The sequence below is a fragment of the Callospermophilus lateralis genome, chromosome 9 (genome assembly GCF_048772815.1).
Source record: "Callospermophilus lateralis isolate mCalLat2 chromosome 9, mCalLat2.hap1, whole genome shotgun sequence".
Lineage (NCBI taxonomy): Eukaryota > Metazoa > Chordata > Mammalia > Rodentia > Sciuridae > Callospermophilus > Callospermophilus lateralis.
In genome coordinates this window covers 17,757,371-17,779,248 of record NC_135313.1, presented here as the reverse complement: position 1 = coordinate 17,779,248, position 21,878 = coordinate 17,757,371, and the positions used below count along the sequence as shown (strand labels likewise).

Below are 21,878 nucleotides of genomic sequence, written 5' to 3'. Positions count from 1 at the left end.
TTCTCTCCTGGAGAGACTCTGGGAGCCAGTGTGAACCACACATCTCAGAGTTGTCATACCCAGGATGTGAGGAAGCTGGAAGATTCAGACCAAGTCTAACCAGTCACTGGTTAGAGCTGGCTCCGGCACTTCCAAATGCCCCCAGAGTGGAAAACAACAAAAGGAAGCCCTTAGGCAAAGAACTACAGATAGGTGCAGTTGGCGGTGGGATTGAGGGCACTGAAGGGGTAAAAGTGAGGGGTACAGGAGGTTACCCACAATGTCTTCTACAAACACCTTTAACAGTTTACACTGTTGTAGGGACAGAAAAGGCAAGGCACCGAAGATAGCAGGAAACAGTTTTATTTGGCTGCAGCCAGGTTCAGAGGGCACAGCTTTTGCTGTCATCAATCAATCCCCTGAACCCTGAGTTCAGATAGTTTCAGAATTTTATGCCCAATTATAAGGGGAGGGGCTCAGAAGTTCACAGTCTGCAGAAGTTCACATAAAAGCAGCTTTTTTTCTTTCACTGTTCTGGGCAAGTTAATCCTCAGGACAGCACCTGAGGAGAGCTTCTTCTCCCCTTTCTTTCCTCCCTCTGCCAGCCATGAAGCCTAATTGGTGATTTCTCTTATCTTAGAAAGGCCTTGTTTACATATTTCTACAAACCACTATCTGGATACATGTCTGTGAAAAACTAGTAAGGGGTGTCCAGCACCTGGTGTGCTGATTTCTTCTAGGCCAGTGGACAAGTAAAACAGAGCAACACGAAAATAGGAAGTCAAGGGTTGAATGTTTTCTCAATTTATGTATAATGTTAATGCACCAATTAAAAACAAATAAACAGGGGTTGGGGTTGTGGCTCAGTGGTAGAGCACTCACCTAGCACATGCAAGGCCCTGGGTTCGATTCTCAGCACCACATAAAAATAAATAAATAAATAAATAAATAAATAAATAAATAAATAAATAAAACAAACAATTAGAAGGAAACCAGTAGAAGAAGAGGATTGGGGGAGGGAAGAAGGAAGGGAAAGGTGAAGTACTAGAGATTGAAAAGGAGCAAATTATGTTAGATGCATTTAGAAATACGTCAAAATAAACCCCTCTATTATGTATAACTATGATACACTAATAAAAACATAAAAAGCAAACAAATAAAAGTTTTAAAACTCTATTAGCATAATTCTCCATGTTAGGCATGCACTTTACCATTGAGCAACATCCCCAGTCCAATAGGCATTTTCTTTTTTAATATTTTTTAGTTGTCAATGGACCTTTTTTTATTTATTAATATGTGGAGCTGAGAATCGAACCCAGTATCTCACACATGCTAGGCAAGTGCTCTACCACTGAGCCACAACCCCAGTCCCCAATAGACATTTTCTGATGACTAATATTGAGCCATTTGGATGTTCTTTTATGTGAAGCTGCCATTCAAACATGTTGCCTATTTTTATTGGACTATTCATCCTGTTATTATCAACTTTTATGTTGAATGTACACATACAAAGACTTGTATTCTGAAATGATGTGCATGCATGAAATGATATAGTCACTTTGTAAAAGTGTGTAGTAATTGGAAAGATAAGCATGCATTTACCTTATGATCCAGCAATTTCACTTCTAGATATATATCCGTGAGGAATAAATTTTTTTCCCTAAATGTACTTGTCTAAGAATGTTTATAGGTGCTTTATTCATAATATCCAGGTATTAAAAACAACTCAAATCCTATCAGTAGGAGGCTAAGCAAATTGTGGTATATTCACATGAGGGAATTCAGTAATAAAATGAAAAAAAAATATTTCCACATGCAACAGTATGGAGATATTTCCAAAGTAGTATGTTGATAAAAAAAATAGGTTAAAAAACCTATAAGTTTGCATATATGAAATTCATGACATTCAGAAACAGATCAGGAGACTGTGCTGTGGCCCCCATCTACCAACGCATGGCTCTCCTGGCCCGCTTCCATCTAGAGACAATAGCCAGGTCCAGGAAGGCCATCATCAAGGTCCCTGCAGGCCTGGTTACACCAGGAGTACCCCTGCTAGCCTCCCCCTCTTGATTCCTCTTTCACTCTTCCTGTTATATTCTTACCAATCCTACCTCCTAAACCCCAATCCTACACCCCAGAAACAGATCAAACAAATCTATAATGATGCTTTGTCAACCATTTTGGTTTGGGTGTATCTCTTATAAAAACAGAATTTTTAAATTATTCAGTCTGACAACATTTTTATTTTGACTAAAATATTTAGTCCATCTATTTTTCTTAACCAGGTATGGAACCTAGGAACACTCTACCATGGAGCTACAACCCCAGTTCTTTTTATTTTTTATTTTGAGACAGGGTCTTGCTAAGTTGCCGAGCCTTGAGCTTTCAATCTTCCTACCTCAGCGGCCAGAATTGCTGGGATTACAGGTGTGAGCCACCTGTTCCTGGCCTACCTATTCTTTTTTTAGTAGCAGCTTTAGGGAATAATTAGTCCACCTATCCTTAATGTTTAACTAGATATGTTTTTGCCGCAGTCTGGCTGGGCACAAAATCATGAGCCACTCACAGCCTTGTAGATTCAAACAGCAATTCTTTATTCTCAATCGTACACCGGCCCTCTACAAACACGTTCTGAGGGCAGTCCACATTCTCTGCCCAAATACTCTCTGAATCCCGGGAGAACTCAACGGGAACTACAGGAGCGGGCACGCCTGAGGCAGCAGGATACGCCCTATTCCCAGCAGGGTACACCTTAAACCTGGAACCACCCTAAACCCAAGGAGAGCCCTAAACCCTGATCCGCCCTAAACTTTACATGCAATGTCACTGCAAAATGTCCAAGGCAAGTCCATTTTACCACGAGTCCTTCCTCTAAGCAACATGGGGTACGCTGGCCAGGAAATTGTCATACCTACTTGGCTAATGGCTCTCAGCATATTTTGGTCTCAGTAAATCATTTTATTAAGTGCTCTCTCTTGCTTCACCTACCCATTTTTTTTTTCTCATTTTCCCCTTCTCTGCTTTGAATTTTTAAAATTTATCCTTATACTTTTAGCACAGAAGTGTTCAACCATAGAAAAAGAATTGAAAGAGTACAATGAACATCCATAATGTCCCCACCTACAGTCAGTACTTCTCAACTTGTGTCAATAAATTTTACTTTATTTATATTGCACACACATATATATGTATATGGTTTTGCTAAACCATTTGAAGTTGCAGAATGGACTGATTATTTTTTATTATTCCATTTTCCACTCAATTAATTTGAAGTAGTATTAGTTTTCTTAAGCTGCTGCCGCAGTGTGGCTGGGCACAAAAAACTGAGCTGCCACAAAGCCTTGTAGGTTCAAACAGCAACTCTTTATTCCTGAACTCTCACCGGCACTCTACATACACTTCCCGGGAATACACTCCCTCCACCGGGCTCCGCGCCAATTCTCCCCAAACCCCCGGGAGAACTCAAAAGTAGCGGGAACCCGAGGCAGCAGGATCCGCCCTAATCCCTGAACCGCCCTAATCCTGGAGCAAGGTCACCTTTTTTTTTTTTTTAATTGGACACATTAATTTTACTATTTTATTTATAGGAAAGTCATTATTTTTAATGTCACCTAATTTCCTAATTTTTCCATTCTTTCTTCTTATGTGAAAGACTCACAAAGGTAAAGCAAAATCTTTTAAAACTTCAGTTTTTGGAGATAATTACAAATAAAGCATCCCTTCAAAATTAAAGATGGGAAAAAATAATTGATCATGTTGAAACTGGAGTTTTAAGATGAAACTTAATTCATCCGTTCCCTCTAGCAAAGTGCCAGGCATCATTCCGACTAAACTGTGGCTCTCAACAGGCTGCTATAACAAAGTATTAGAAAAATGGATAGCTAAAACAATCGAAATGTATTGTCTCACAGTGATGGAGGTTAGAAGAAGAAAATCAAAATGTCAGAGGGCTAGGCTCCCTTTGAACCTGTGAGCACACTCTCCCTTGCCTTTTTCTGGCTTCTGATGGTGATGGTTCGCCAACAGGCTTTGGCATTGCTTCGTTTGAACTGCATCACTCCACTCCTGTTTTTACATGGCATAATCCATGTGTCCTCATATCGTCCCTCTGTGCATGTCTGTGTCCAAATTTCCCATTTTTATAGGGACACATTCGACTTGGATTAGGGTCCACTCTGATGATGCCACCTAACTCAATCATTTGCAAAGACCCTGTTTCCAAATAAAGTCGGCATTGACGCATACTAGGATTTCAACATCCTTGGTGGGCAGATCACAATTTAAACCATCTCAGAAACTATATACTTTTTAAAAATGATTTTAATGATTGTCCTAGCACTTGTGATGTATATCCTTAACTTACTTAAGAATAAGATAGATTGATTTCTTCACGTGCAGAGTCAAAGGCCTTCTGACCTTTAGAATATCCTTTAGTGTCTGCTGATTGAAAAATTTCTCAGATTTTATTTAAATAAAAAATTTGGTTTCATCTTTATTTATTAAGGATAATTTCACTGGGGATGGAATGGGCCCAGGGCTCCATAAGTGTTTGCTGGATGAAAGAGAAATTTTATGATGGGAAAATATGCACATCTGTCTCACTGGGGTTTTCTGATCTAACCAAATAGGTATAAATGAATATGGCTAGTCCAAGATAGTGTTTAGCTGTCCTTCAAAGTAGCTGGTGGGATGGAAAAGGCAAGCATGGTGGTGTGCCTGATCTTGTTTTACACAAGTCAACCTAACTTCTTGGAGTTCCTTAAATAGGTTAAATTTGCTATGGCCAAATCCTAACCTCTTAAAAAAAAACTCTGAGAATCCAAAAAGCTCAGTATGAAGGTGCGTTGAGAAGTGTAAGTCCCCTTGTAATGGGAAATTCTGGTTTGGGGGTGCTGAGTCTAAGTGTTGGGGCTGATTCTTCATTCCAAGATTTCCAATTCTCAGGGAAAATGACAATAGTTGCTGATATTTCAAATGTGCATAACTTTGATTGCTTAAGTCCCTTTTATCCCAAGGAAAAAACGAAAGCAAAGTGCACAATGGTGTATGTATAAACATTATCATCCCAGTGTTGTTTAGAATTGTAAACAAGTGGAGGAAAAAATGTCCATTAAGGACTGAAGGAGTAACGGTACCTTTGTACAAGGCAATACTGAGCAGCAATTATAAGGATATTGATTTAAGATAAAAATTTTATTTCATAGGTAATGTATGAACACATTCTACTATACAAAAGGAAATAACTACAAAAAGGGTAAGGCCCTTTTGTCACTCCCAGCCCAGAAAATCACGCTGCAGTTTGTTTCGCATTTTATCAGGTGTTTATCCTACATATCTACATGCATATTTGCATATTTACAAGATACATTTTGTGGGTCAGTGGGTTTTGCACAAATCCCAACATGCTCTATGGATTGTGCTGCAATCACCTCTACTCAACACTGTGGTTATGATCTCTTCATGTTTAGCATGTCTCAACAGCTACACCCTAATGATGTTTCATAGTGTACTTTGTTTTTGCTTTTACTGAGGAAATTAGATGGATTTTAATTCTTTTCATCATTGCTAAATTAAACTCATATGTTACTATGGTTTGGATCTGGAATGTTCCCAAAGGTTCATTCTCCAATGCAGCAGTGTTCAGAGGAAGGGCTTTTGGAAGTGATTAGGTCTTGAGGGCTCTGACCCCATCAGTGGATTATCTATTGAGTTCACAGCTGACTAGGCTGTTAGGAGGTACGGCCCAGCTGGAGGAAGTGGGTCACTGGGAACCTGCCTTTGAAGGGTGTATTTTGTCCCAGGACCCTTCCTAGGTTTCTTTGCTGCCATGAGATGAGCAGCCCTTAGCTCCTCTGCCATGCCCTTCTCTGCCAGGGTGTTCCGCCTCACCTCTGCCCAAAAATACTGGAGCCAGCAGAGGAGAGACTGCAACCTCTGAAACCATGAGCCTACATAAATCTTTCCTTTTATTTTTCTTAGGTATTTTGTCATAGCACCAAAAAACTGTCTAACACATATGTAGTGATATGAAAATATTTCCATACCATATTATTTTAGAAAACTTAAGTGGTCATATTTATATAGAAAAAACTTTTTTTTTTTTTTGTATCAGGGATTGAACCCAGTGTTGCTTTTCCACTAAGCCATATCCCCAGCCCTTTTTTATATTTTATTAGAGACAGGGTCTCACTGAATTGCTTAAGGCCTTGTTGCTGAGACTGGCTTTGAACTCGAGGTCTTCCTGTCTCAGCCTCCTGAGCCACTGGGATTACAAGTGTGTACTACTATGCCTGGCCTATATAAAAATTTTTACAGGTATCAAAAAAAAAATCAGAAAAACACAAGTTAGTACAATTATTTGGGAGGCAGAGGGAGGTCGGTTTCTTTAAAAATATATTTATTTTTAGTTATAGGTGGACAAAATATCTTTATTTTATTTTTGTGTGGTGCTGAGGATCGAATCTAGTGCCTCAGGCATGGTAAGCTAGTGCTCTACCTATAAGCCACAACCCCAGCCCAGGGGGGTTGGTTTATAAGCAGACTTTGACTTAATTTCTTTGGGGATAATCCTTTTTCCTGATAGTGTGCTGTCAAGTGATAGCAGGGACTAAGAAGAGGAGAAGGATGATAAACATGGGCTCCTGGAATTTCTTGCAGCTCCTGGAAGGGGTTGGGGAGGGTGGGGAACAGCCTAGGCAGCCCAGTGCAGTTCAGAAGAAGCCTAATGCTAATCCCAGAGACCCTAGAGGGCAGAGCTGTGCTCTCAGACTACCCTGGGAATGAAAGACGACGCCACAGTCCAGGGGAAGGGAGGGCTGGGGTAAGAGAAGTGACCTTCTAATTGTGACCCATTGGCCTTCACCCACCACTTTAGGCATGTGCCTAAGATACAGAAAAGAGGTTTTAAACAGGACTCTTAGCAGCTCCCAGGAGCCATGGCCTCCTCTACCGGCATCCCAAGCCACCCTGTGCTCTGGTCCCAGAGGTTCATGCCAAGCTCAACCCTTACCCCTACAGTCTCCGAATAAGCACAACATAGCATAGCGTGAGTGAAAAATCCACTTTAATAATCTAGCTTCAGCTCAGCTGAGACTTTCTCTCTCTGGTAAAAGGGGTAGAAGAGAAGTCTTGCCAAGAGTCTTCAATCCACTACGAGTTTACGGCTCAGAGTGGGGAACAGCTCAAAGAAGCCCTATATAAAGAGGCAACATGGGATTCGGAATTAGTTAGTGACCAGATGGAGGACCCCATCCTCACCTCCTAACAACATTAGCCCCAGCAAGAGACTTCACCTGTGCTTGAAAGCTGTCCCTTCTGATACCTCATCCCCTCCCCATCCCCTTGTTTTCTTCAGGGAATGGTCAGGGTCCCTGAGCCTTGAGAAGTAGGAGGACACTGTTTCCCTATGTGGTAGCACCATGGCAACCAGTCCCTATCACCTAGGCCAGCCTTTAGTGCTGCTGCCCCAGCAACCAATCCAGGCACTAGAAGGGGAAGGAGCCCAGAGACCTTGGGGGTGGGAGTACCTTGAAGAGGGTGAGGGTCTGGAGCACTCCGGTAGTGCAGGCTGTCTCCCGGATGGAGTGCATGGCCAGCTGGGGGCTGCCTAAGTCCAGCACCCGCAGCCCCAGCCGAGAAGCCAAGATAGGGCCAATGGTGGTACCACAGGAGACGTCATTGCGGACCATGAAGTCCTAGAGAGAGGAGGAAGGTCGTGAGCCATGTGCACTATATGCTCACTAAGGCCAAGGAGGAAGCCACCTTAGAACTACAGGGTTGGAAGGGCCTGAGAGATGGTTCACTTCTGCCCCTTGGAGCATGAAAGTTACCAGTGTGAAATCACAAAGCCAATACTAAATGGCAGACCCCAGAGGACAAGCTGTTCTGAGCTGGTCCCATTCTATTTGCACTGCCACCACCCTCACTTCAGTTACCATCATCTTACCTCCCATATTCCATTCCCCACAGAGCAGGCAGGGGATTTAAAAACTATCTATCCTTGTCACATTCATGTATACCATCACCCCCACACACACACAAAGAAAAATCACTCAGTAGTTTTAGCATTTAAAAAAAATAAGCTGTTACCATTCTTAAACTATTTTCTTCATATATGTTAAAGAAGAAAACATAAGGAAATCATAATATAATGCTAGATACACCAACATATTCAGAAGGCTGGCAATGTAGCTCAGGGGTAGAGCACACACTATGCCTGAGGGCCTGGGTTACAGCCCCATCACCACAAGGGGGAAAATAATTTCAACCAGGTATGTCAGGTGCATGCCTGTGGTGCCAGCTACTCAGGAGGCTAAAGCAGGACGACTGGTTGAGCCCAAGAGTTTGAGACCAGCCTGGGCAATATAGGGGGACCAAATTTCAAACAAATAAACCAAAAAAGATTTTCAGTACACTAAGTGATAGCTATTTTAATTTTTGAGTAAGAATTACAGTATTAACTCATGATTTATAAAATACATCTATTTTTCTAGCTCTTTTCATGGAAGTGATCTCTAAGAACTGTCTCCTTGCCACATGCGGTGACGTATTGTAATCCAGGGACTTGGGAGGCAGAGGCAGAAGGACTGCATGTTCAAAGCCAGCCTCAGCAACCTAGCAAGACTCTGTCTCAAAATAAAAAAAATTAAAAATGGACTGGAGATGTAGTTCAGTGGTAAAGCACCTTTGGGTTCAATCCTCAATATATAAATAAAATAAAATAAAATAAAAAATAAAGAAAGAGAAGAAAGAAGGAAAGAAAAGAAAAAACCATCTCCCTTCCTCATCCAATAATGAACACTTGGTGTGCACCAGGACCTTAGTCTCTAATACCATTGTTCACCCAAAGCAACTAAGTCAGGGGAGCTAACTTCACAAGATGAGCCTATTATTTAGTGTTTTGTTTTTCCTTTGTGTGTGTGTGCTGGAGATTGAACCCAGGGCTTCATGTATGGTAAGCATGTACTCTACTGCCGAACTACACCCTCAAACTCAGAGTCTAAATTTCTTGGGTCAAGAAGTAAGGATGGGGCTGGGGCTGTAGCACAGTGGTGGAGCATGTGTGAGGCACTGGGTTTGATCCTCAGCACCACATAAAAATAAATAAATAAAAATAAAGGTATTAAAAAAATAAAAAAGTAAGGAAACTTTCAAGAGTCATATCAGATGGGCACAGGAGTTACATTGAAAAGGCTCCCACTGGTCAAAGTTATGACAATTTGAACATCAAATATTATAATTATAGTGGACTGGATCACAAAAAAATCAATGAAACTTCATGATTCTGATAGGCATAAAAGGAAAAGAAACCCTTGTCACCATTCATGAAGGTGACATTTGGGATGACACTTCACCTTGAAAAGAGCTTATTAGTGGGAAAGAATGAGCATTTATCCTGTCTTCTCAGTAGGAATTAAACTTCACAATAAGCAAATAGCCCTAATTGATAAGGGAGAGGGGCTCCAGAGATGAAAGAAAGGTGTGTGTGTGTGTGGGTGTGTGTGTAGGGGGTGTGTGTGTGTGAGGGGGTATGGGTGTGTGGGGGGGGGGCGGGCATTTTTCAGTAAATTCCAATGTAATTATTGATTTAGACAAGGATTGTCAATTGGTGTTAAAACCATTAGCTGTCTGATGGAGAACTCACAGCTTATACAACTATTATACAGTCAGGGGAAGAAAACCACCGTGTGACAGGAAGATTAGAGAGTGCCCTCAGTCCAGTGGTGAATCCTAGCTTCGCTCAGGGTGAACCCAGATATTATGTGTGTGATACAATATGAAGGGGACATGGCCATGATGTCTTGATATCATTAAGTCTTTAGATATAAATTCCAGTTTATAGAAAATTCAGGGTTTAGAAGCATAAGCATGACAACATGAAGAAGCAAGAAAAACAAATCCAGAAAGTGAGACATTACATGAGGTATCACCTCATGTATGGGCTTGGTTTCTTCAACAAACCAATATTATTTTTTTATAAGGGTGGGGTGGGGGTAAGGGGGCTATGCTAGATTAGAAAATATTTAAGTGACAGATCAGCAATATATAATACCTGGTCTTGAACTGGAACCAAACAGTTGTAAAGAATATTTTGAGGATGAGAAACAAATTGATTGAAACAAAACTTTACCGAAATGGGAAGGTAGAGATAATGGAGTGAAAACAGGTAGCAACAAATATAGATCTAATACAATTTCATTTTTAAAATGTGTGTTAGTTCATGTATAGAAAAATAACTGGCAGAATATGTATAGATCTCTGGGGATTCACTTATTATTGTTTCTGACAATTTGAACATCAAATATTATAATTATAGTGGACTGAATCACAAAAAAATCAATGAAACTTCATGATTCTGATAGTCATAAAAGGAAAAGAAAAACTGATATTTTCTAATTTTCTAAAGTATATATGTCCTGCTTCTGCATAAGCTACAAGAGAAAAATCTCCCAGTGTCTTTGCACTACCTTAGAATAAAACCCAAATGCCCTTCCATAGCCCCTGAAGCCCTGCATGACTAGCTGAGGTGGGCTTCTCTCCACTCCTCTTGCTCTCCCCTGGCTTTCTCTCCTCCTACTAGACCAAGCTCATTTTTGTCCCCTGTCGACTTTCAACTTGCTCCCTCTGCCTTGGATGCTCTTCCCCAGACCCACCCAGAGCTGCTTTTCCTAGTAGTTGAACATCACTTCCTCTAACAGGCCTTCCTGAGAATGAAATCACCTGCTCTCCATGGGACAGGGTAGGGACACTGCAGCACTGAGCTGGGAGTCAGAATGCCAGGGTCCTAGTCCTGATTCCACTGAAACTTGCTTGCTATATTTGTCATTGTCCTGCTCTGAGCTTGGTCCCTGACACACAGATAGATAAAAAATATATGGAAATATATGTGTATGTACACACACACACACACACACACACACACTTATTCTGTCTCTCTCTCTCTCTCTCTGAGAAAAAAAGGACTAGATGGATGATTTAAGGGAAGAGGGAAAATGAGTAGTTGGGGTCTCAGGCTACCCAAGCCCCAGGAGGAAGTAAGGGTGTATAAGAGAGACATGGGAAGTGAGGATGCTGTGGGGAAAAAGGCAAGACTAATCCACAATGTGCCAGGAGCATACTGAACCTTTAAGCCTCATAAAAATTTAACAAAGTAGGCATCATTATCACCCCCACTTTATACGTGGGAACTGAGACTCGGCCAACCTAGGAGACCAGTCCAAGTTCACAAGGCTAGCTCCACAGCAAAGCCAGCACGGTCTGTATCCAAAACTCCCATTCTGCCACGTACTGGAATACCCCTCCACCAAAAGCCATGTACCAAGAGCCCTGCTCTTTGGGGGCCCATTGACTTGTGTCCCTACCCTGCTCCCTCCATCACACCTTCCCAGGCAGGGCCAGCCCTTACCTGCAGGGGCACCCCAACACTGTTGGCCACCTCTCGGATCACAGCCTCTGAAACTGCATTGGAGGAATAGCGCTGCTTGCTGTTCACCTTGATCACAGGGCCCTGGGGAGAGTCAGGGGGAAGCAGAGATGGTGGTATGCTCAGAAGGAATGAGATGAGGCCCAGGGCCAGCCAGGGCCCCACATCTCAAAGAAGAGAGCATCTCACCTTGTGAAATAAAGGCCGGTGGTTCTCCTCATGCTTGTCCCTGTAAGAAACAATAAGGGCCAGGATGGCGCACAGCAGTTGGCCTGTCAACACCCACCACCCTTCCTGGGGCAGAGAAGGGATCACAACATTCTTTCTATCTCACTCAGTAGGACCTCAGAGTCACTCTAAACACAGCTTACCATGCAGCCTCTAGCATAGATGGAAAGGAGTTTGTAATAAAGCCTATTCAACACACCTGGGTTAGGCATTGAATGACTTTGACCCCCTTGGAGCACCTCCAGGCAGAATGAGGATGAGGAAGGGGAAGGGGAGGGGGACAGGACATCCAGGGCTGAGCCTGGGTCTCTGTGTGAGGACTGTCTGTACAGGAGACTCACATGTAGTTGGGATGCACAGCATGGGCCATGTCTGCACTGATCATGAAGGACTTGGGAATGGCTTCCTCGAAGGCTGTCAGGTGCTGGGATGAGGATGAGATCCGACGCAGCACCAGTTCTGTCAGCAGAGACTGTGCTCCCTGGGCACTCTCTGAGCCCACCTGGGGACACAGAGACCTGACTCTGGGAGTCTGAACATGGGCCTGAGCCAGGTGGCTAGCAAGAGAAGTCCAACATCCACATTAGCCCAGGACCCGCTTAAGTTACTGGGTGGGTTAAGGGGGTCCTCAGCAACGTCTCCAACCCTGGATCATTACTGAATTCCTGATAGTGGGCTGGGGCCAAACTAGTTTCCAGTCACTTATCGGGTAGAAATAGCACTTACTGATGGGTTTTCTATACTGACTTCTCTCTCCTCTACCACTTACATCTGGGGCTCAACAGAGGCGCCCCAGCACAGTGATCAACATCCCTTTATGCATATGACAGAGACTGCTAACTATCCATAGTTATCTTTTATAACAGAACACCCAAGCTGTAACTAAGCATCTAACTACCTAGCTACAGATGACATTCTCAGCCTCCCTTGCGGCTAAATATGGCCATGCTAGTTCCATGCTCATAAGCAGTGATGAATGCCCACCTTGCAGGGCACAGGCATCCATCCCCTCTCTACCCTCCTCCCTTCCTGCTAACAATGTAGAGATGATGGTAAAAGTTCGAACTGCTACCCTGAATCCTGATATGGAAGCCAGGTGTGTGGGATGGCAGAGATCTGTCCTGAAATGCTAACACTGTTGGACAGTTACATAGGAGAGAATTATCTCCCTGTCAAGTTCTACTACAGCATCTCCAGTTGCAGCCTAACACACACATGCAGCACAAACACCTACTATTTACTGACTCCTTGGGCTGCAAGGATGAATTGAGCAGAATGAGCCCAGTTGAGGAATGAGCTTGCCAATTGGCACAGAGGGATGTAGAAGATGGGTCACACTGGAAGAAGCAGATATCTGCTGAGCCAGTAGGGGACACCAAGTGCTAAAGAATCACGGGCAGCACCCTCACCCCCATTTCTGAGGTCTCCAGAATAGCCCTGGTTCATGGTAGATAGGTGTATGGCACAAACTGGCTGCTAAAGACTCCACAGAGGGACCCTTCCTCAAGCTCTCCACATACCTCTTCATTATCATAGAGTGTGATCATGCGTACGTTGGGCTCCATGGCCAGGGAGGAAGGGGCTGCACAGGAATCAATCAAGGCCTGGATGGGCAAGGAAACAAGTGCATTATTCTTGCCATTCCTTCTTCCCCAGTTTAGCCCACCAGAATTTGGGAGGCCACATTCCGTTGTCCATGTTCCCTCTGAGGGAAATGAGTTAGACTCCCACTGGCCTCCTATCTTAGGGCCTGGCAGAAGGAGTGGTGGCAAACTTTCCAACCAGGATGGAGAAACCATCATCAGGGTGCTCCCACCCTTCCCCCACAAAAGGCAGGAAGAGGATGTCGAAGGTGGAGAGAAGGAGGTAAGATCATAGTGACTTTGAGCTTCACAGCACATGGAAACCACGTAAAGTGCTCGGCCTCAGTTAACAAACTGAAGTCCGGAGGGGTGATCATGAACCCCGGCTGTCTGGCTGCAGAAGCGGATGCAGTCCGCAGATCTGCCTCTGGTCTCCAGTCACAGGATGGGCAGAGAAGGAAGGGTTGAAGAGGGCAGAGGTAGGAGTGAGGGCAAGAGGAAAGAAAGAGGCCTGACTGGGATGGAATAAAGATAGGTAAAATGAAGGAGACCAGAAGGAAGAAAGACAGCCCCACCAAGATCCCAAGTAATGGAGAGAAGGCTGAGTGGGCTCAAGCCAGCAACATGGTGGGGAAGCGGAAGGAGGTGGATGATATTGCCTGGAAGGGTTATTAACTTGAGGGAAAGCAGCAGAAACAGAGTTAGGAGAAGATACCACAGCACCCTAAATAGGAATTTATTCAGCTTCCCCTTACCTCAGCCCCTGACTCCAGGCCAGTGCAAGGACAGGGGCCATGGGTAGGGATGCCAGGGGTACAGTCTTTGGGCCCCTCCCTGTGGTCTACCTCAGCAGACTGAGAGCACGGCCAGGGCCCTCTCTTACCACCTGTTGGAGCTCGAGATCATCCCCCCAAATGTTCTGGAGTGTGAGTGCCTGGAATACCCCAATTCCTCACCTGCAGGGCACAGAAGCAGCTGTGCAGATTGTCCAGCCGAGGGGCAAAGATGAACTCATCGTAGGCTCCACCCAGGACCTAGACACACAGGACAGGCAGCCTGACCTAAGTCTCCTCCCTGACTCACTGGCTTCTGCTCCCGAGGGCCTGAGCTGAGCCAGCCTCCTCAGGTTCTTATGCAACTATTCCCTGGCCCCAGCTTAGGGCACTGTTCTCCTTGCTATGCAGACTCAGCAGAGGACGCAGGATAGGGCAGGGCTGCCTGGAAGGGAAGCGCTACACTCCCTGACCTCTTCCAGTGGGACAAGAAAAGGGAAAAATGGTCGGGGGGGGGGGGGGCGGGGGGGAAATCCAAGGAAGTAAAAAACAGAAAACCAGTTGACAAACAAAAGCAATCTCCTATTGTCAGCAACCGGGAGGCAGAGAACAGGTGGCCACCTCTAAGCCTCTTGCCCCTAGAGGTTCAGAGTCAGTGTGGGTCAAAGAAGACAGGGATCACCTGCAGCAGAGATCCCCAGAAATCTATGAAAAAGTCTGATTCCAAGATTCCCCAACCCACAGACAATCCTAGTAGGCAGGTCTCTGGTCAGGGGACCTTGCCTATTTAAGAACCACTGAAAGCAGTGGGGTAGTGTCTATTAAGAAAACAGAAATGAGAGTAATTGAGGGGCTGGTGGAGGGACGAATGCTTCAGGGGACCTACTAGGGATGGCTGGAATCCTGGAGGTCCCCCCACCCACAAGTTCTTGCAGCTGTTCCTTACCCCAGGCTGGGTGTCTGCAAGGCAGAGCTCCATCTCCAAGATGTCCTCACAGCTCAGCCCTAGATGGGCACAGAGCAGGGACATGAGGACCGAGTGGTGCCGTTCATCCTGCAGAACAGAAGATATTGGGAGAAAGGTCTGCTCCTCCTCTTCTTTGCCCCTTCTCAGAGGACCGGTTGGTATTCCCTCTGCACACCTTCCCCAGGAGCAGGGCAGCCTTCTTACCGTAGCATTGGCAGACCCTGACTCAGGAGTCCCTTTCTCCAGCTCCTCTTGTACTACAGTGGCAAGAATGGGAACTCTGTGGGGAGAGGCATGAGAGGGTACCATGAAGAGGGCTAGAGAGCATGGCAGGGTGGAGTAACCATAAACCTGGGCATCTCCCGATGGGGAAGTGCCCTTGCCCTTTGATTTTCAGCCCACTCCCCAAATGGCAGAGCTTGAACATTAACTGGGGTCCAACAGTGGAACTTGACTATGGCCATTAAGCATAGGTCACCCAGGTCCCTCTAGGGCCTTCTGTCACCTGGTGCCATACCCATCCCTCCCTGCCACAACAGTCTTCTGCTCCAGTCTCACAGGTGTGTCTCTGTGTTGGGCCCAAAGTTCTCGTTGATGTTGCGCTGCAGATGGATGGCCAGATGTGGGATGCGAAGAATGGGCCGGTCCACATGCACCAGCCGCTGCTCCAGATGACCTGAGGTGGGGCACTGTGGCCCACAGGCCAGGTCAACCCAGGGTGCCAACCAACTTTGGTGAGTCAAAACTCTCATTCACCTAGACTAACCACAATGGTCTTTCAGGTTGCCCCTACCCCTCTATCCCAGGCGCATCTCCTCTAGTACTCTAAAGGAACATGATATTCAATCTTCAGGGAGTTGAAACCCAGATCCTCCTCAGTCCCCAACCCTGGTCCCCACCTTGAAAATGACACGTCCAGCCAAGGTCAGGTCGCGGTCAAACCAGGTGCTCCAGATCCCACCACCATAGGTTTCTACACCAACCTGCTGGAAGCCCCCCTGGCTACGGCGAGACCGGCGTTTCACCTGACCATGAAGACCGGTAGGAAGTCAGAAAAGGCTGAATGACAAGATTTGGACATGAGACAATACAGAGGAAATACAGAGGAAATATCAGCATCAGATGAAGGTCCAAAGCGAGGAGGAAGGGCAAGACAGTTCTACCTACTCCTCTGCTCCAAGGGCTAAAGCCCCCCAATTTGTGCCTCCTGGCTTTCTTTTGTCCCCACAAGGCCCCTAACACCTCCCCTCACTCCAGTCATCCTTAGCTCCTTACCCGGAGGCAGGGACTGTCCGTGTGGGCCCCAATGAGGCTGAAGCCATTGCCAGGAATATACTGGCCGCCCACGGCAAAAGCAATGATTGTAGAGGAATTCCTGGTCAGGAAGTACTGGAGAAGGCGGATGAAAGACAGGGGTGTGAGTTGCTTGGCCAGCTGGCACACAGGACTTGAGAACCAGCTAGGGATCTACCCATCTGTTCCCATCCCATCCCTACTACCTTGCTTTCGGGCTTGATATCCCAGCTCTCTGTCTCCTTGAGTTCACGGAAGCCAGCCTGAAGGAGGCGGCTGCGGCACTCAGCCACAGCTGTAAGAAAAGGACCCTCTCACAGCTATGGAAATTGGTGGGGGGCACACCCACCCTTATTCTCCCTTGCCTTGGTCAGTTACCATGGAAAGGAGAAGGACTCCGGTTCACGAACTTGAGGAGCTCCCGGGCCGCGGCCTGCACCGCCTCCTTTCGGGCCCTGCCACTCATGGCCACCTAGGGAGGGGGGCGCTCAGGGTCCTACCAGGTCTGGGACTCCTACCTCTTGTAAGGGCTCCGGCGCCTGCCCACCCCCATCAGCTACTGCTCCACGGCTCAGATCTCTGCTTTCGCCCCTTTCCCCACTGACAGACCCAGATCCAGGGTTAAGTCTCTCTGGGCTGAAAGCACCGATCTCCCGCCAAAGGACCACCAAACAGCAGCTACTCCGCGTGGCCAGCCCTCTAGTTAGAGCTTTAGCCCGGCCCCCTAAGTCCCACCCCACATCCCCAGCCAAGAAATCCAGATCCGTAGCGGAACTCCCGAGCTCCCAGGAGAGCCCCTAAATCTGAACCCGTCTGCACCGAGCGCATGACCCCATCCCAGAACCAAGAAATACCTCACCTCCCCCCACAACTAATTAGTCACAGGACACCCCTTCCAACTCCAGTAAGGCCCGATCACCCGCAGCAGGGTTTCGGTTTCACTTTGGGTCAGTCCTGCCCCCATTTCAGCGTCCCGCAAGCCTTAGGCCCGAGTGGGCATCGGGCTGGATCTGGAATCGAAATTTAAGCCGACGGGCGGCAGCCACCTACCTGCACAGCCTCACCGTCACGTTCGTTCACCTGGCCCACACCACTGGCCCACACCACTGGCCACCCGGACCCTACCCACCCCCGCTCCCGCCCCGCCCCTGCCCCGCCCCCTGTCAGGCCGCGTTATCAGCTCCTCTCCTTTCTTGGCCTTGTCCAGACCCCGCCCCCACCGCGGCCTCCGCCACGCCCCTCGTCCGGCCACGCCCAGGCCCAGCACCCGCCGGGGGTCCGGCCGCTGCTCCCACTGTGTTCTCCGCCCCTCGCTGGGCCGCGCCCCGGCTCCGCCCCTGCCTCGTCGCTCGCCCCGCCTCCTGTCGGACCGCACCCTCGACCCGCCCACCGCTCCGCGGAGGGCCCGGGCTGGGGCCGAGGCTAGGGCCCTCTGGCGCCCCGGAGGTGTTAAGACAGCCGCTAACCTGCCGTCTCTCGTCACCACCTTGGGCAGAAAGGGAGTGGGGTACTCGCCCCAGCCAGCTCACCGTGTCGGATGGGTACAGTACAAAGTACTCTCTCTTGTCTCTGCCACCCTTGTGATAACAAAAGCAGCAGGGCTAATGTACACGCTCACGATGAACTTTAGCTTTATGATAAAGCTTACCGTGTTATCTGGATTAGTCTTCACAACTGCCCTATCAACGTAGGACTTTCCCTGTTCCCATTTTATACATCAACTAACAAAATATAGAGAGGAGTAACCTGTCTGAAGTAGCAAATGCAGAGGAGGAGTTTGGACTCCACCGGTTTGATTGCAGAGGCCTGAAACAACTGCTAGAGCTTTTCAGGTCTTTTCTAGACCTTTTCTATACACTTTAGCAAACGTTACAAGAGAGGTCCTGGAAGGGCACAGACATTAATGACTTGCTCAAGATCACCAGGCTATTTGGGCAGACCTGGGGTTTTAATTCTGATATCTGTGTTCTTTGCACTTCTTAAAATGATACAAAACCAAACCAAAAACAAAACTCCCTATGTTCTTGGGGACAATTTCAATATTTCCACAAAACTTTCTATATTCTTGGAGGCAATTTCAATATTTCCAAGTCAAAAGTAGTGTGTAGCAATTTAGAAACCTGCCTGGCTATTGGATTCAGATCAGGACTTTGGCGGACCCAAGGTTTAAAATAGGACCTAGCTATCAACACTGGGGGATCTCAGGTCCATGGTGTAATCTGGCATTTACATGCTTAAGGTGGGAGTGAAGGAGGGAACAGAGAGGTTGGAAAGGTCCGTCCACCCTCCCTTCAAATGAGTAAATATTAAAGGAAGGCTTTCAAGACACACACACACCAGGTGATGGGTTAAATTTATATGATTCCCTCCAGATGCAGTGGCTGCATGCGTATAATCCCCTTGACTTGGGAGTCTGAGGAAGGAGGACGAAAAATGTGAGGCCAGCTTGAACAAATTAACAGAAACCCTGTCTTAAAACAAACATTTTAAAAAGTGGAAGAGTGCTTTCTTAGAATATGTGAAGTCCTGAGTTCATTCTGCAATTCTGAAGAAAGAAAAAAAAAATCTTGGGATTCCCTAACCACTCATTGAAATACCATTCTGTATAATGTTCTGTACTGAGTGGGTTATGTGAAAACATTTTTGAGACATGATTTCAATATGTTGCCCAGGTTGGGCTCAAAATCACAATCCTCCTGCCTCAGTCTCCCAAGTGCTTAGAATTACAGGTCTGTGCCATCACAAATGATAAAGGTGGGTAAAAACATTCTTGACTTCTGAGAAGCTGGAGGCTGACTCCTAGAGAAGGGCCACATTCAAGGAAGACAATGAGTAGAGCCATACAGGACTAGTGTCTTTAGTCAGTCCTTGGGGAAAAAAAAAAAAAAGATTAACCTGTACTAAACATGTGCAGCCTTTTTTCCATGTCATTACTTCTTAAACAATATGATTTTACAACTATTTACATAACATTTGTGTTTTATTAAGTAATGGAGAGATGATTTAAAGTATACAGGAGATTAGTCTAGTATATATGCAAATATTACACCATTTTATGTGAGGGACTGAGCATCCTTGGATTTGGGTTTCCACTGGGGGTCCTGGAACCAAAACCTCAAAGATAACAAGGGATGAGTGGATAAAGGAAGGAGACCTAAAAAAGAATCTTTAATGTTCTGATCACAAAAGAGTACATGCTCATGTGGGAAAGTCATACATCACCAAAGTGCATAGCTTAGAAAGTAAAAGTAAACATTTGATAAATTGAACCTCTATTCTTGATTTTTAAAACATCCTCTAAGAAACCAGAAAGAAGGCAGGTGCAGTGGCAAAGGTCTGTAATCCCTGCAACTCAGGAAACTGAGGCAGGAATATTGCAAGTTTAAAGACAACATCAGCAACTTAGCAAGGCCCTGAGCAAGTCAACAAGACTGGTTCTCAAAATAAAAAAATAATAAGGGCACCTCTGGGTTCAATACCTGGTACAAAAAGAAAAAATGAAAGAAAGAAATTAGAAAGAGAAGCAACAAAGGACTTCTACTAGAAATCTACAGCAAAAAGCAAGGAAATAAACAGAAGTGCCCTTATTGAAATTCAAATTAAGACCCTGATGAGTTATAACTGCTGCACATTATAAACTGTCAAAATATTAGAACTGGGAGAAGCAATGGCCAGATTAAAATAAATAAATAAATATTTGCTTTCTTGTGCAATAAAGAAGTAGAAAATATAAAAAGAAAAAAGGTCCTATTTGTAAGAGCAATAAATACTATTATATTCCTATGCATGATCATATGAGAGACTCAATATCACTTTAATCAGGGGAATACAAGTTAATCTTTATTTATCAGATTAACAAAAATAGTGGAGGCTGGGGATATAGTTCAGTTGGCAAAAGTGCTTGCCTCGCATGCACAAGGCCCTGGGTTCAATCCCTAGCACCCCCCCAAAAAAATGATTAACAATAATGAAAAAGTTGGTAATGTTTTGGAGAGACTTGGGGTAATGCTGCCTTCATACCCAATTTTCTATAGTGTAAACATTCCCCATGTTGATTTCAAGCTTCCAACATGATGTCGCTGAACACAGCAATTGGGAAGAGATGTGTAGAACCATGTCATTGTATAGATTTTCATCATACACATGCAATGAACATAAATAACCTCAAGAGCATATATTTAGGAATAAGTGGAATTGAATAATTGGGAAAGTGATGATTGTTTTAACTTTTTATAATCTCTATTTGCAATATAATATATTTAAATGCAATTCTATATAATTTAATGTTTTAATGATTTCTATGTTAAACAACAGCCTCAACAAATCCTAGGGATTTGACAATCCCTAGTTCTCATGAACTGATCTAAGTTGGCTCCAGCAGAATACTCCACCCACACTCCATATCTTTGCTATTAAAAGTACATTCCGTTGACCAACAACATCAATAACACTTGGGAGGTTTTCAGAGATACAGAACCTCAGGGCTTCTGTAGACCCATCCAAAATATACATGTTAACAAGATGCCTAGATAATTTGAATGAATGTTAAAGTTTGAGACACAGTGTTTTAGAGTACCACATAACAGTAAATAAAAGTCAGGTCGATCTTTATGTATTATCACAGAAGAAAGTTCCAAATATATTGTTGAATAACAATAAATCAATTTCCAGAATGTTCATAGGGCAGGCACATTTATGTAGAATTCACATAAGGAGCTAAATTTCCAGATTTTATATAAATTAATATGTAAATGCATAGAAACAGGGTTGGAAGGCAAGTAGTCACCTCTGGATAAGGAAATAATATCAGGTACAGAGTAGCCATGGGATATCAGAGAATTATTGTAGGACCCAAATGTTTGAAAGAATCATTATTTCCCTCAGACTTCTGATTGAATCTTCTTCACTAATGTTAGCTGGTGTTTACAATGCTACCATTATTCATTTATCTTTTTGGTTTAACAAATGTTAAAGAGTAAATGCCTGAGTTAATAAGGCAATTGGTTATGCATATCACTGAGAGTGGATATGATATATATGTCCTTTCTGATACACTGGTTTATGAGAGAAGCTTTCTAAGTAGTAATTTGTCACCTAATTTTCAAGGATGATTTGGGATTCAAAAGACCAAAGTGGTGCTGTAAGGAAGAGAGGAGTGTGTGTGTGTGTGTGTGTGTGTGTGTGTGTGTGTATGTGTAAAATCTAGTCAACAAATGCTTACTAACTCAATCAGGGTATAGAAGAAGACAAAATCATGGTCATAGAAAGTGCCTAAAGACCATTTTTCCAATTGTTACTTTTTAAATGTACTTTTAAAAACATATTTAATACATGTACATAAAAAATAATTCAAAAGTACAAAAGAATGTATTAAAAAATGTTATATGTGATCACATATATACTGCCCCCATCTGCTAAAATGGGTTCAGTGAGGGGCTAAATCAGACTGAATCAGATTAACTTGATTTCCTGATGCCAATTTCTTGATTTCCTGGGTATCTCATAAGAGGTAGATATGTTGTTTGTTTCAATGAATAAAAAAATCTTCTTCTAGGTATGATAGCAACTTGCACAACATGGTATAATTTGTCTTTCTACAGTGTTGCTGGAGGGGCACTTTAGTTTTGAACACA

At 44.7% G+C, this 21,878-nt stretch overlaps 1 protein-coding gene across 2 annotated transcripts; it reads right to left on the bottom strand.

The window, feature by feature from the left end:
• Window positions 1-7,025: 7,025 nt before the first annotated feature.
• Dnpep (aspartyl aminopeptidase) lies at window positions 7,026-17,365 on the bottom strand. Of its 2 annotated transcripts, XM_076865561.2 has the most exons (15): window positions 17,296-17,365; window positions 16,624-16,717; window positions 16,452-16,540; window positions 16,228-16,341; window positions 15,852-15,977; window positions 15,511-15,641; window positions 15,157-15,232; window positions 14,932-15,039; window positions 14,169-14,246; window positions 13,150-13,233; window positions 11,971-12,131; window positions 11,591-11,630; window positions 11,384-11,485; window positions 7,506-7,673; window positions 7,026-7,171 (listed from the first exon to the last, which is right to left on the bottom strand). In XM_076865561.2, exons 2-15 carry the CDS (start codon window positions 16,709-16,711, stop codon window positions 7,121-7,123), a joined length of 1,416 nt encoding a protein of 471 aa, XP_076721676.1. In that variant the 5' UTR covers window positions 16,712-16,717; window positions 17,296-17,365; the 3' UTR covers window positions 7,026-7,120. The 2 variants fall into 2 exon arrangements, with proteins under 2 accessions (XP_076721676.1, XP_076721677.1); XM_076865562.2 differs by lacking the exon at window positions 15,852-15,977.
• Window positions 17,366-21,878: the final 4,513 nt, after the last annotated feature.